The sequence below is a fragment of the Sprattus sprattus genome, assembly GCF_963457725.1.
Source record: "Sprattus sprattus genome assembly, chromosome: 2".
Lineage (NCBI taxonomy): Eukaryota > Metazoa > Chordata > Actinopteri > Clupeiformes > Clupeidae > Sprattus > Sprattus sprattus.
This window is the reverse complement of record NC_137921.1, coordinates 5,551,170-5,566,169: the sequence shown is the minus strand read 5'-3', so window position 1 is coordinate 5,566,169 and position 15,000 is coordinate 5,551,170. Positions and strand designations below refer to the sequence as shown.

Sequence of the window (15,000 nt, the reverse complement as noted above, 5' to 3'; positions counted from 1 at the left end):
CTAGTTTTTAAGTGGCACCCGCTCAGCTTTGCCGTGTGCTCATGGTCCTCAGTAAGTGCCCCGCCCGCCGCAGCTTGCCCACGTGGAAGGGCTGGATGTGGGGAGACAGGGAGCCTTCAGACCGCTCATTAAATGGCTCTCCATGTCACCAAAGGTCCCCAAGTTTGGGTCGATAAAGACGGCAGTGAAATTGTCACTGGAATTTGTGGATGTGGTGTTTTTCTTTAATAATCCTTTTGTGTAACACTTCCCTTAAACCCTCTGTTATAAGCCAACGTAAATACGTCATGGGAGATTGTAGGCAATCGCTGTAATGAGCTTTCGCAGCACATTATTTCCAATTCTTTGTCATTACATTACATTATAACATTATGGGTAATTGCCAACAATGCTCTAGTAAAGAGTGATGGCAAGACGATGTATTACAGTGTAACAAAAGATGTTGTGAAAAGAACATTACTAGAGTTAATATAATTACAGCTAATAGAAACATAGCACTGCCATATCCGTGGGCATTAATGAACACGCTAACTAATAGAATAATAGATCGACCCTGATGTGTTAATGCCATTAAAATGTAAATGCTGTGACATTGTTGAACTAGAAAGCCTAATGTGTTAATGCCGTGATTACTACGCATGTATGTGCTGTGACAGGATGGGACTGAAAATGCCACCTATTGTGTTAAAGCCATGATTACTACACATGTATATGATGTGACAGGGTTGAACTAGAAAGCCTGATGTGTTAATGCCATGATTACTACACCTGTATATGCTGTGACTTGATGAAACTGAAAATGCCACCTGTTGTGTTAAAGCCATGATTACTACACCTGTATATGCCGTGACTTGATGGGACTGAAAATGCCACCTGTTGTGTTAAAGCCATGATTACTGCACATGTATGTGCTCACGTCTCCTATGTGATCAGTTGAGAGCCTAAACATGCATTAACTGTGTGTCTGTAGACGTGCGTCCTATGATCCTCACCAGAGACTTCCAGGAGTACTCCGCAGTGCGAGGCAAGCACGTGCTCATGGAATGCAATGCCTTCAGCTCGCCCCCGGCTACAGTTGTCTGGTGAGTTCATAGATGAGAAGGACTTTTAAACAACACAATAATCCATGGGATCCAATGTACAGATTGAATCATATTTTATTTCAGAAAAGATGCGTCGTTTTCAAAGCGCTGTTGCTAATGTGCAGACACGTGTGGTTGAGGGAGGCGTCAGTGATTCTGGCAGATGATAATGACATTCTAAATGGAAGTGGGAAGAGATTTAACGAATTTGCCACGCCCCCTGATATGGATACCTACGCTTAACTTCAATTCTGCTTGCTTCGGCACTCGAACCTCGGACCATTTAGTGGTCACAGACATTTGACACAAACTTCGTCAGTATTGCCTCAGTGTTTGGCATTGGTGGCTGGACTGTTTAGTTCGTTTCCGGGGGTAAAGGTACTTCATTTATGAGCCGAATGACATATTGAGGACTTTTTTGTTGATGCCTGAGCCTTTGTCCTAGAGACAAAGGGTAGGTAGAAGTAGAAGCAGGGAGAGGTAGAGAAGAGCAGGTAGAGAAGAGAAGATCAGGGAGAGGTAGAGGAGAGCAGGGAGAGGTAGAGAAGAGAAGAGCAGGGAGAGGTAGAGAAGAGAAGAACAGGGAGAGGTGGAGAAGAGAAGAGCAGGAAGAGGTAGAGGAGAGCAGGGAGAGGTAGAGAAGAGAAGAGCAGAGAGAGGTATAGAAGAGAAGAGCAGAGAGAGGTAGAGAAGATCAGAGAGAGGTATAGAAGAGAAGAGCAGGGAGAGGTATAGAAGAGAAGAGCAGGGAGAGGTAGAGAAGAGAAGAGCAGGGAGAGGTGGAGAAGAGCAGGGAGAGTTGGAGAAGAGAAGAGCAGGGAGAGGTGGAGAAGAGAAGAGCAGGGAGAGGTAGAGGAGAGCAGGGAGAGGTAGAGAAGAGAAGAGCAGGGAGAGGTAGAGAAGAGAAGAACAGGGAGAGGTGGAGAAGAGAAGAGCAGGAAGAGGTAGAGGAGAGCAGGGAGAGAAGAGAAGAGCAGAGAGAGGTATAGAAGAGAAGAGCAGAGAGAGGTAGAGAAGATCAGAGAGAGGTATAGAAGAGAAGAGCAGGGAGAGGTATAGAAGAGAAGAGCAGGGAGAGGTAGAGAAGAGAAGAGCAGGGAGAGGTGGAGAAGAGCAGGGAGAGTTGGAGAAGAGAAGAGCAGGGAGAGGTGGAGAAGAGAAGAGCAGGGAGAGGTAGAGGAGAGAAGAGCAGGGAGAGGTGGAGAAGAGCAGGGAGAGGTGGAGAAGAGCAGGGAGAGGTAGAGAAGAGAAGAGCAGGGAGAGGTAGAGAAGAGAAGAGCAGGAAGAGGTGGAGAAGAGAAGAACAGGAAGAGGTAGAGAAGAGCAGAGAGAGGTAAAGAAGAGAAGAGCAGGGAGAGGTAGAGAAGAGAAGAGCAGGAAGAGGTGGAGAAGAGAAGAGCAGGGAGAGGTAGAGAAGAGAAGAGCAGGGAGAGGTAGAGAAGAGAAGAGCAGGGAGAGGTAGAGAAGAGCAGGGAGAGGTGTAGAAGAGAAGAGCAGGGAGAGGTGGAGAAGAGAAGAGCAGGGAGAGGTGGAGGAGAGCAGGGAGAGGTAGAGGAGAGAAGAGCAGGGAGAGGTGGAGAAGAGCAGGGAGAGGTGGAGAAGAGAAGAGCAGGGAGAGGTGGAGAAGAGAAGAGCAGGGAGAGGTGGAGGAGAGCAGGGAGAGGTAGAGGAGAGAAGAGCAGGGAGAGGTGGAGAAGAGCAGGGAGAGGTAGAGAAGAGAAGAGCAGGGAGAGGTAGAGAAGAGAAGAGCAGGGAGAGGTAGAGAAGAGAAGAGCAGGGAGAGGTAGAGAAGAGAAGAGCAGGGAGAGGTGGAGAAGAGAAGAGCAGGGAGAGGTGGAGAAGAGAAGAGCAGGGAGAGGTAGAGAAGAGAAGAGCAGGGAGAGGTAGAGAAGAGAAGAGCAGGGAGAGGTGGAGAAGAGAAGAACAGGAAGAGGTGGAGGAGAGCAGGGAGAGGAAGAGAAGAGAAGAGCAGGGAGAGGTGGAGAAGAGAAGAACAGGAAGAGGTGGAGGAGAGCAGGGAGAGGTGTAGAAGAGAAGAGCAGGGAGAGGTAGAGAAGAGGGAGAGGTAGAGAAGAGAAGAGCAGGTAGAGGTGTAGAAGAGAAGAGCAGGGAGAGGTAGAGAAGAGAAGAGCAGGGAGAGGTAGAGAAGAGAAGAGCAGGGAGAGGTAGAGAAGAGCAGGGAGAGGTGTAGAAGAGCAGAGCAGGGAGAGGTGGAGAAGAGAAGAGCAGGGAGAGGTGGAGAAGAGCAGAGCAGGGAGAGGTGGAGAAGAGCAGGGAGAGGTGGAGAAGAGAAGAGCAGGGAGAGGTGGAGAAGAGAAGAGCAGGGAGAGGTGGAGAAGAGAAGAGCAGGGAGAGGTGGAGAAGAGAAGAGCAGGGAGAGGTGGAGAAGAACAGGGAGAGGTGTAGAAGAGAAGAGCAGGGAGAGGTGGAGAAGAGGGAGAGGAAGAGAAGAGAAGAGCAGGGAGAGGTAGAGAAGAGAAGAGCAGGGAGAGGAAGAGAAGAGAAGAGCAGGGAGAGGAAGAGAAGAGAAGAGCAGGGAGAGGAAGAGAAGAGAAGAGCAGGGAGAGGAAGAGAAGAGAAGAGCAGGAAGAGGTGTAGAAGAGAAGAGCAGGGAGAGGTGGAGAAGAGCAGGGAGAGGTAGAGAAGAGAAGAGCAGGGAGAGGTGGAGAAGAGGAAGAGAAGAGAAGAGCAGGGAGAGGTAGAGAAGAGCAGGGAGAGGTGTAGAAGAGAAGAGCAGGGAGAGGTGGAGCAGAGGGAGAGGAAGAGAAGAGAAGAGCAGGGAGAGGTAGAGAAGAGAAGAGCAGGGAGAGGAAGAGAAGAGAAGAGCAGGGAGAGGAAGAGAAGAGAAGAGCAGGAAGAGGTGTAGAAGAGAAGAGCAGGTAGAGGTGTAGAAGAGAAGAGCAGGGAGAGGTGGAGTAGAGGAGAGCAGGGAGAGGTGTAGAAGAGAAGAGCAGGGAGAGGTGGAGAAGAGAAGAGCAGGGAGAGGTGTAGAAGAGAAGAGCAGGGAGAGCTGGAGAAGAGCAGGGAGAGGTGGAGAAGAGGGAGAGGAAGAGAAGAGAAGAGAAGAGCAGGAAGAGGTAGAGAAGAGCATGGAGAGTTGGAGAAGAGAAGAGCAGGGAGAGGTGGAGAAGAGAAGAGCAGGGAGAGGTGTAGAAGAGAAGAGCAGGGAGAGGTGGAGAAGAGAAGAGCAGGGAGAGGTGGAGAAGAGAAGAGCAGGGAGAGGTGTAGAAGAGAAGAGCAGGGAGAGGAAGAGAAGAGAAGAGCAGGGAGAGGAAGAGAAGAGAAGAGCAGGGAGAGGAAGAGAAGAGAAGAGCAGGGAGAGGAAGAGAAGAGAAGAGCAGGGAGAGGAAGAGAAGAGAAGAGCAGGAAGAGGTGTAGAAGAGAAGAGCAGGGAGAGGTGGAGAAGAGCAGGGAGAGGTAGAGAAGAGAAGAGCAGGGAGAGGTAGAGAAGAACAGGGAGAGGTGTAGAAGAGAAGAGCAGGTAGAGGTGTAGAAGAGAAGAGCAGGGAGAGGTGGAGTAGAGGAGAGCAGGGAGAGGTGTAGAAGAGAAGAGCAGGGAGAGGTGGAGAAGAGAAGAGCAGGGAGAGGTGGAGAAGAGAAGAGCAGGGAGAGGTGTAGAAGAGAAGAGCAGGGAGAGGTGGAGAAGAGAAGAGCAGGGAGAGGTGGAGAAGAGAAGAGCAGGGAGAGGTGTAGAAGAGAAGAGCAGGGAGAGGTGGAGAAGAGCAGGGAGAGGTGGAGAAGAGGGAGAGGAAGAGAAGAGAAGAGAAGAGCAGGAAGAGGTAGAGAAGAGCATGGAGAGGTGGAGAAGAGAAGAGCAGGGAGAGGTGGAGAAGAGAAGAGCAGGGAGAGGTGGAGAAGAGAAGAGCAGGGAGAGGTGTAGAAGAGAAGAGCAGGGAGAGGTGGAGAAGAGCAGGGAGAGGTGGAGAAGAGGGAGAGGAAGAGAAGAGAAGAGAAGAGCAGGAAGAGGTAGAGAAGAGCATGGAGAGTTGGAGAAGAGAAGAACAGGGAGAGGTAGAGAAGAGAAGAGCAGGAAGAGGTAGAGGAGAGCAGGGAGAGTTGGAGAAGAGGAAGAGGAAGAGAAGAGAAGAGCAGGGAGAGTTGGATAAGAGCAGAACAGGGAGAGGTGGAGAAGAGAAGAGCAGGGAGAGGTGGAGTAGAGGAGAGCAGGGAGAGGTGGAGAAGAGAAGAGCAGGGAGAGGTGGAGAAGAGCAGGGAGAGGTGGAGAAGAGGGAGAGGAAGAGAAGAGAAGAGAAGAGAAGAGCAGGAAGAGGTAGAGAAGAGCATGGAGAGTTGGAGAAGAGAAGAACAGGGAGAGGTGGAGTAGAGGAGAGCAGGGAGAGGTGGAGAAGAGCAGGGAGAGGTGGAGAAGAGGGAGAGGAAGAGAAGAGAAGAGAAGAGAAGAGCAGGAAGAGGTAGAGAAGAGCATGGAGAGTTGGAGAAGAGAAGAACAGGGAGAGGTGGAGTAGAGGAGAGCAGGGAGAGGTGGAGAAGAGCAGGGAGAGGTGGAGAAGAGGGAGAGGAAGAGAAGAGAAGAGAAGAGCAGGAAGAGGTAGAGAAGAGCATGGAGAGTTGGAGAAGAGAAGAACAGGGAGAGGTAGAGAAGAGAAGAGCAGGAAGAGGTAGAGGAGAGCAGGGAGAGGTGTAGAAGAGAAGAGCAGGGATAGGTGGAGAAGAGCAGGAAGAGGAAGAGAAGAGCAGGGAGAGGTAAAGAAGAGAAGAACAGGGAGAGGTGGAGAAGAGAAGAGCAGGGAGAGGTGGAGAAGAGAAGAACAGGAAGAGGTGGAGAAGAGAAGAGCAGGGAGAGGTGGAGAAGAGAAGAGCAGGGAGAGGTGGAGAAGAGAAGAACAGGAAGAGGTGGAGGAGAGCAGGGAGAGGAAGAGAAGAGAAGAGCAGGTAGAGGGTTGGTGCCTAATTTGCACTAGAGACAGCCTGAAAGGGCCATTGGTACTAAACCCTGGCAGACACTGAGGAGGTGGTTGGAAGATGATTATACACTTTAGGGATGCTATGGGAAAAATAAATGAACCAGTGTTGTGGATGTTATAAAAAATCAATAAACAAGTGTTGTGGTTGTTATTTAAAATAAATGAAACAGTGTTGTGGATGTTATTCAAAATAAAAAAATCACTGTTGTAGATGTTATTTTAAATAAAAAGCCAGTGTTGTGGATGTTATTTAAAATAAATAAGCTAATGTTGTGGATGTTATTTAAAATAAATAAGCCAGTGTTGCGGATGTTATTTAAAATAAAAAGCCAGTGTTGTGGATGCTATTTAAAATAAATAAGCTAGTGTTGTGGATGTTATTTAAAATAAACAAACCAGGTGTGTTCTGGATTTTTGTCTGCAGGACCTCTGGTGAGACTGGAGGGACTGTGGGAGGGGGTCGCTTCTCTGTGCTTGCTGATGGATCTCTGCAGATGCAGCACGTGGCCAAGGAGGACACCGGACAGTACACCTGCCAGGCCTCCAACTCTGAGGGAGAGACCTTCATCACAGCCAAGCTGGAGATAAAAGGTAGGCTATCTGCGACGGCAGAGAACGGCGCTCGTTTCCATAGTTACATATCCTGTGTCCTGACACTATGTCTGGTGTATCCAGCTGTGAAGTTTTCATAGCAATACTTTCACATATGGGGCTTTTTCAAAGTGTCGTGTTGAAGATTTGACATGATTGACACCCCCAGAACAATCAGTGGCTCTCCTGTCCCCTCTTCTCGGGGCGACAGTGGTACAGGAGGTATAGAAGTCGTTTAGTAATCAGAAGGTTGCTATTTCGATTCCCTGTCGAAGTGTCCTTGACCAAGACACTGAGCCCCTTATTGCTCCTGATGTGCGATGAGTCATCAGTGTAAATGTAACAATGTGTAAGTCGCTTTGGATAAAAGCGTCTGCTAACTGACTAAATGTAAATGTTCTCCTCCAGACCCGACTCGGATTATTGAGCCCCCGCAGGACCTGAAGATTCTGCGCGGCACCACGGCCCAGTTTATCTGCCAGGCGGAGTACGACAGGAGCCTCCGGAGGGAGGTCGAGGTCCTGTGGGAGCGGGATGGCGAGGAGGCATACCTCAATTACACACAGGACGCACGGTACGAGTGCCACTCTAGAGGTTGGCACAGTGTCACTGTGTACAGTGATGATGGATCGCTCTATCGTCACCCGTAGCGTCCCATGCTGTATTTTGATAGCGCTTGTTTTAATGCACTAGGTGCACAAAGGTGTTGTTGGCTGTGATGCCTTGTCTCCCTATTAGAAACACTGTGTGCCGTGAAATTCAAACTTTTTTGTCTGAATCCTTCAAATTGAAGTATCTCCTTATATATCTTTTCTTCCTAGGAAGAAGGTTGAGTGATTTCATTCATTCATTGGTTGATTGATTTGTTTATTTATTCAGTGATTGATTGATTTGTTTATTGATACATTGATTGGTGGATTTATTGGTCAGTTCATTGACCCATGCTTGGATTAGAGTATGTCAGCTGGTGAGTTGAGTAGTAGTAGTAGTAGTAGTAGTTAAGTATTTCTATATTGCTTCTGCAGGTATTCTGTGGACAACGGGATTCTGCAAATCTCGAACGTGAGCCACAGTGACGAGGGCTTGTACTTGTGCGTTGCCAAGACAACACTGGACCAGGACCAAGCCGAAGCGTACCTCACAGTGCTGGGTAAGTCGGGGTTCCATCTCTCACTCCACTTCAACAGAGTGCTATCAGCGACTAAGAAAAGATCGTCTTTCTGGAATATTCGACGTTTCTTAATCACCGCTGCAACTAAACAAGGGGTCAGCCACCCTGTGTACTCCATTTTCTCTGAACGCAGAACCCTGCTGTCTCATTAGCAATCAGCCATTTGCTTACCTATCACTGCGCGGCTGTGCTGCGATGATGTATTTCCTGCTGCAGTAATTGCGCTCATCGTCTCTAACGACATGGCGGAGCTGATCATTATGTTGCAGCGGTGTAATGAATCCTCCTTCTCCCCTCTCCTCTCTGTACAGTGTGTGTGTGTGTGTGTGTGTGTGTGTGTGTGTGTGTGTGTGTGTGTGTGTTGCAGCGGTGTAATGAATCCTCCTTCTCCCCTCTCCTCTCTGTACAGTGTGTGTGTTTGTGTGTGTGTGTGTGTGTGTGTGTGTGTGTGTGTGTGTGTGTATGTGTATGTGTGTGTGTGTGTGTGTGTGTGTGTGTGTGTGTGTGTGTGTGTTGCAGCAGTGTAATGACTCCTCCTTCTCCCCTCTCCTCTCTCTGTACCGCTGCAGATGTCCCTGAGGAGCCCGAAGACCTGGTGCTCGCTGAGAAAAGAGGCCGTAGTGTCAGGCTAAGATGGACGCCTGGGGAAGAACACAATAGTCACATCACTGGTAAACCCAACAGCCCCTCCCAGCAATTAGTTAGAAACTATTAAGACTTGTTAAACTGCTTTCTAAGGAGATAGAAAACCAGTTCAGTTTCCAAACAAGTTATACATTGTTTGGAGCACATATTGTTAATGATGCATCATATGCTTATAGCATCTTTCTCTACCCGCCGGCCTTAAGCAGATGGGCCCCCCCTTATGTGCCGCGGTTCTGCTTAAGGTTTCTTCCTGACTAACAGGGACTTTTTGCTTGTCCCTGTGCTTGCTCATAGGGGGTTCAGGCCTCGGCATTGTTAAGCACCTTAAAACAATTTAATTGTTTAGCACTATATTAATAAAATGCAATTGAATGGAATAGCATAGAAAGTATATCCTAGCTGCAGGCAATGCCAATCTACAGGGGGAGGCAAACACCTGCCTGGTGTATCTGGCCTGACAGTACTCTTGGGGTCTGCAACGCAGGGGGAGTCAAACACACACACACACACACACACACACACACACACACACACACACACACACACACACACACACACACACAGAGCCTGGTGTATCTGGCCTGACAGTAGTTTTGGGGTCTTCACCGCACAGAGTTTGTAGTGGAGTACGAGGAGAACCAGTGGGACCCTGGGAGGTGGCGGGAGCTGGAGAGGGTGCCGGGAAACCACGCGTCCGCCATGCTGATGCTGCAGGGCCACATCAACTACCGCTTCCGAGTGCGTGCCGTCAACGACGTGGGCCAGGGGCCGCCCAGCAGGCCCACTGAGAGATACAAGACCCAGGCCACAGGTCCGTCCTTGTGTGTGTGTGTGTGTGTGTGTGTGTGTGTGTGTGTGTGTGTGTGTGTGTGTGTGTGTGTGTGTATGTGTGTGCCCACAGAGAGATACAAGACCCAGGCCACAGGTCCGTCCATGTGTGTGTGTGTGTGTGTGTGTGTGTGTGTGTGTGTGTGTGTGTGCCCACAGAGAGATACAAGACCCAGGCCACAGGTCCGTCCATGTGTGTGTGTGTGTGTGTGTGTGTGTGTGTGCCCACAGAGAGATACAAGACCCAGGCCACAGGTCCGTTCATGTGTGTGTGTGTGTGTGTGTGTGTGTGTTTGTGTGTTTGTGTGTGTGTGTGTGTGTGTGTGTGTGTGTGTGTGTGTGTGTGTGTGTGTGTGTGTGTGTGTGTGTCCACCGAGAGATACAAGACCCAGGCCACAGGTCCGTCCGGCCGCACATGCAATAACACTTATTTCTCTCCTGTCTGCTTCTCCGTAATGGTGTCTGTCTAGCACATCACATTGTTTCTTTCTCTCTCTCTCTGTGTCCTCCTCTCTCTCTCACCCTTTCTCTGTGCACCTCTCACCCTCTCTACCGGTTTGTCTCAATCTTATTTTCTCTCCATCACCTTCTGTTTCCATCCGTCTTACGCTTCTTTCTAACACTTATTTCTCTTTTCTCGACTCTCCCATTGAGGTGTTTTTTCTCTATCTCACTTTTTCCCCTCTCCCCATCTCTCTTTATCTCTCTCTCTCTCTCTCTCTCTCTCTCTCTCTCTCTCTCTTTCACTCTGTCTCTACCTGTATTTTTCTCACTCTATCCGTTTCTCACTCTCTCCCCTGGCACTCGTTTCTGCATTTTAGCTGCCTTCTCAGACTCTACATCGAACACCTTTCTTTCTGAATCAATCCATCCATCTCTCTGTGTCTTCCTCTATTTCACATCATCTTTCTATCTCTCCACCTCTCTCTGTGTCTTCCCTTTATTTCACATCTCTCTCTCTCAATCTCTTTGTTAGTCCATTCATCTCTAATCCATCCCCCCCCCCCCCCCCCCCCAAGGTCCTCTCTTCCCCTTGAACTTTAACAAAACTGCTTGCTCATGAAGTTTTTAAGGTTTACACTCAGATTAGACCGCTTCAGTAAATCCTCGCACGCATTTTAACGCCCCAATAAATTGGGCGATACCTTTTACAGTGGAGTTTATTATCACTGCCAGTGATTTACCGCGCTGCCACCGTAAATCTGCGCGACGCCATTGATTTTGGCAAACCCGATGCCGGGATTAGATTGAAGCAGACACTATGTCTGGTGTGTGTGTCTCCTAACAGAGCCGGACAGGAATCCAGAAAGCATCAAAATTGAGGGTCACCTGCCAAATCAGATGGACATCACGTGGGAGGTATGTCACCGTATCGCACCACCGGCAACATCAGATGACTAATGGATGTCAGCACATCAAGCAGTTGTCAAGACACTGTGACTCTGCATTCTTAGGCACCATTTTACAGTCTGGATTTAGAGTAGTGATAAAAGTATATCATGGTATTTTTATATTGTTATGTTTCTACATTCAATCTCGTTCGTGTTCAACCTCTAAGGGTTACAAAATGAAGAAGGATTTGGGGCCAAGTGACAGAAGTGTCCCGTATAATGGGGGCTTTATAAATGCTGTCATTTTTTATTCATCACATTTGATGGATGTGGTTATGTCCTCTGTGTCTTGCTGGATGACCTACCATGTAACGTGAGGAGAATATTGAGGCCTACATCGTTATATTTTTATTTGAAATAGGCCTAAACATTCAAGGGTAGCAATCAGGTCAATACATTTAGTTAACATTTCCTTAAGATAATGATGATAACTTCTTGATAACTTTATTCTTTGCATCGTTGCAATAAATCAACAACAACAACAACAGCAACAGATATGTTTCCCATCCTCCTGTTAATCAAACCAAGTTCATTAAAGTTCACGGGGGGCCCCTTCTGTGTGTGTGTGTGTGTGTGTGTTCGTGTGTGTGTGTGTTCGTGTGTGTGTGTGTGTGTGTGTGTGTGTGTGTGTGTGTGTGTGTGTGTGTGTGTGTTCGTGTGTGTGTGTGTGTGTGTGTGTGTGTGTGTGTGTGTGTGTGTGTGTGTTCGTGTGTGTGTGTGGGTGTGTGTGTGTGTGTGTGTTCGTGTGTGTGTGTGTGTTCGTGTGTGTGTGTGTTCGTGTGTGTGTGTGTGTGTGTGTGTGTGTGTGTGCAGCCCCTGATGCCCGTGGAGCACAACGGCCCCGGCCTGGAGTACAAGGTGAGCTACCGGCGTCTGGGCGTGGAGGACAGCTGGACGGAGCAGATGGTGAAGAGGCACTCGTTCGTGGTGAAGAACACGCCCACCTTCGTGCCCTACGAGATCAAGATCCAGGCCCACAACCAGCAGGGGTGGGGGCCCGAGCCCAAGGTGGTGACCGGCTACTCTGGAGAGGACGGTAAGGAGCATGTGATTAGACCGTAGAAGAACTACAATATGCATTGTAAGGAGGTTAGGACGGTAAGGAGCATGTGATTAGACCGTCATTAGGGTGCATCAAATTGCAATGCAAAAATGAAATCTCAACATATCAAACCGTCTGGCGTTGCTTTTTGTTCGGACACACATAAAAATCACTTTTGGGAAGTTTTGGGAAAATTCATTGAGTTTTAGAGGTGGAACACAGCATGTGAAAAATATGAAAATCTTAAATTTAAAAAAAATTTGCACTGGTATTTCCTTCAGGACATGAATATTGTAGTTCTTCTTGAAACTAAGCATTGAAACCAAAGCCCAAAGTGGCCCAACAGTCAAGACGATCCGTATGAAATCACCTCTCTCCCGAGTCTGACCTCCTGCTGGTCTGGTTCCTGTCCTGATGGATCCTGGATCTGGCAGTTGTCCAGGGGTGGCTTTCCCAGAGCCTTCTTAACGCCTCGTTATCCTTTAAGTCGCATATTAACGAGGTGTTTCCCAGAGCCTTCTTAGCGCCTCGTTATCCTTTATGTTGCATTATATCGAGGTGTGTCCCAGAGTGTCCTTACCTAAGGGACCACTCTTAGCTTTACCACAGTTTTCAGATGCAAATTTTAGTGTCTGGACTTATGCACTGACTCTGGTGTAAGACCAAGATGTGGTGAATTACATTTTGTGCTTCATTGAATGAAAACCTGGTGAAACAATAAATACGACTTTTTAAAGAAGAAAACGACATAGAAAGAAAAAAGAAGTGTGGGACTGTCACTGCTTAGGTGCAAGTTAAGTCAAGGTGCCAGTTAGGAAGGGAGGTGCTCTCTGAAGAGTTGGGTCTTCAAGAGCTTCTTGAAGGTAGAGAGGGACGCCCCTGCTCTGGATGACAATAATCGATTGCAGAAACATGAATTGAGCCTCTTAAGGTAAACGTAGGAAGGTTTCTCTAAGGGAAAGAGATGGTTTGGGAAACACACATAGACGCAAACAACTTTAGTAAGGCATAGCTTAGTGACGCTAAGAGACGCTTAGAGATGTTAAGAGACGTTAAGAGACACTAAGTGACACTAAGAGACTCTAAGAGATGTTCAGAGATGTTAAGAGACACTAAGAGACGCTTTAAGACTAAACGTTATGGGGAAACCCAGGGCAGAAAAGTAGAGAGAGAGAGCAGGAGATGGGAACAGGCCTAGCCCTAATCTGGGCGATGTCTGGCTGTGGTCCAATCAACTTCTGTTATAGCTTGTGTGTCTGTTTAGGCATGATGACACACCTAACCACTGTTAAAGGTGGAGTCTGCGATTCTAACACAATACAGTTTTCGCTATTGGGAAACCCACCCCTCATTCCTACCAGAGTGATCTGTGTTTGTATTATGTTGAAGACGAGCCAAAATGCTGCTCTCATTTTGGTTGCCCATCTTCTCTAAACAAATGCTCGATACGCTGTAAAAGGTTTCTTGACAAACGACCAGTTCTTGTCTGCAGTTGTCTTTTGGCATTGCCTGCAGGAAAATGGATCAGGTTGGGTATTTTTTTCTTCCTTTCTTTATTTCTTTCTCCTCTCCCTGTCAGAAAAAGCAGCCGCTGAATGTTAGTGTTAATTAGGTCCGTGTTACTGTACGGAGTTGACATTTTCCCCCCGTCTTCCCTGACAGTGCTGCAGCTTTAGTTCCTGCCATTTATAGCCTTACTGTGAACGTGTGTGTGTGTGTGTGTGTGTGTGTGTGTGTGTGTGTGTGTATGTTCGTGCTTTCTGTACTCCTTCCTCCGCACCCCCAGGGACTGTGCATGTATGTATGGCAGGGAAGAAAACCTTGCATTGTGTCTGAGACACTGAAGTGAATTATGATAAGGGCTGGGCTTTGACGTGCGATCATTTTTCATCTTCAAGTTCATTGCATGAGCAGCTGCGGACAGACACACACACACACACACACACACGCACACACACACACACACACACACAGACACAAAGATAAAGGACTGGGAAGGCAGGCTGCCTCCCCTCCAGTGCAGTGCAAGGCTTCCCTCCCCTACACACGGGCAGTCTCATCAGATACCACATATTAGATCCCATACAGATAGAAGTGTGCTGTTAATGTGAGATATCCTGCAGCTATACATAGGGCAGATATTGTAGTGTTAATGCGAGATATTGTAGTGTTAATGCAAGATATTGTAGTGTTAATGCAAGATATTGTAGTGTTAATGCAAGATATTGTAGTGTTAATGCAAGATATTGTAGTGTTAATGCGAGATATTGTAGTGTTAATGCGAGATATTGTAGTGTTAATGCGAGATATTGTAGTGTTAATGCGAGATATTGTAGTGTTAATGTGAGATATTGTAGTGTTAATGTCAGATATTGTAGTGTTAATGTGAGATATTGTAGTGTTAATGTCAGATATTGTAGTGTTAATGTCAGATATTGTAGTGTTAATGTCAGATATTGTAGTGTTAATGTGAGATATTGTAGTGTTAATGTCAGATATTGTAGTGTTAATGTGAGAAATCCTGCAGCTATACATAGGGCAGATATTGTAGTGTTAATGCAAGATATTAATGCGAGATATTGCAGTGTTAATGCGAGATATTGTAGTGTTAATGTCAGATATCCTGCAATTATACATAGGGCAGATATTGTAGTGTTAATGTGCTATATCCTGCAGCTATACATAGGGCAGATATTATAGTGTTAATGCGAGCTATCCTGTAGTTGTACATAGGTCAGATATTGTAGTGTTAATGCCAGATATTGTAGTGTTAATGCCAGATATTGTAGTCTTAATGTCAGATATTGTAGTGTTAATGCGAGATATCCTGGAGTTCGACATTGGGCAGATATTGTAGTGTTAGTGCGAGATATTGTAGTGTTAATGCAAGATATTGTAGTGTTAATGCCAGATATTGTAGTGTTAATGCAAGATATTGTAGTGTTAATGCCAGATATTGTAGTGTTAATGCCAGATATTGTAGTGTTAATGCAAGATATTGTAGTGTTAATGTGAGATATTGTAGTGTTAATGCGAGATATCCTGCTGTGGTATCCTTCATATGAATATACAGTATCTGTGTGGATGTGTGTTTGTGTGTGTGTGAGAGAGAGTGATCTGTACCTACGTATCTTCTTGTGTATCTTAGTGGGTCTATGTACCTGTGTGTGTTGAATATTTGGTGTGTGTGTGATGTGTGTGTGTATGTCTGTGTAATCTTTGGTTATATATCTGGTTGAGTGATCTGTGTGAGTGTATCTGTGTGTAACCCTTGGTTACTTATCTGTGTGTGTATCTGTTGTGTGACCCGTGTGTGTTAGTGTGT

General features: G+C 47.1%; 1 protein-coding gene across 1 annotated transcript in view; it reads left to right on the top strand.

The window, feature by feature from the left end:
• Window positions 1-15,000, top strand: part of chl1a (cell adhesion molecule L1-like a) — a gene marked incomplete at both ends in the record, with an annotated part of 51,567 nt that overhangs the window by 8,522 nt on the left and 28,045 nt on the right. The window contains 9 exons of the mRNA XM_080832404.1: window positions 971-1,082; window positions 6,432-6,598; window positions 7,007-7,172; window positions 7,624-7,748; window positions 8,339-8,440; window positions 9,028-9,225; window positions 10,531-10,601; window positions 11,447-11,669; window positions 13,168-13,203. Of these exons, the coding sequence (XP_080688530.1) occupies window positions 971-1,082; window positions 6,432-6,598; window positions 7,007-7,172; window positions 7,624-7,748; window positions 8,339-8,440; window positions 9,028-9,225; window positions 10,531-10,601; window positions 11,447-11,669; window positions 13,168-13,203 (1,200 nt within the window). The remainder of the gene's footprint in view (window positions 1-970; window positions 1,083-6,431; window positions 6,599-7,006; window positions 7,173-7,623; window positions 7,749-8,338; window positions 8,441-9,027; window positions 9,226-10,530; window positions 10,602-11,446; window positions 11,670-13,167; window positions 13,204-15,000) is intronic.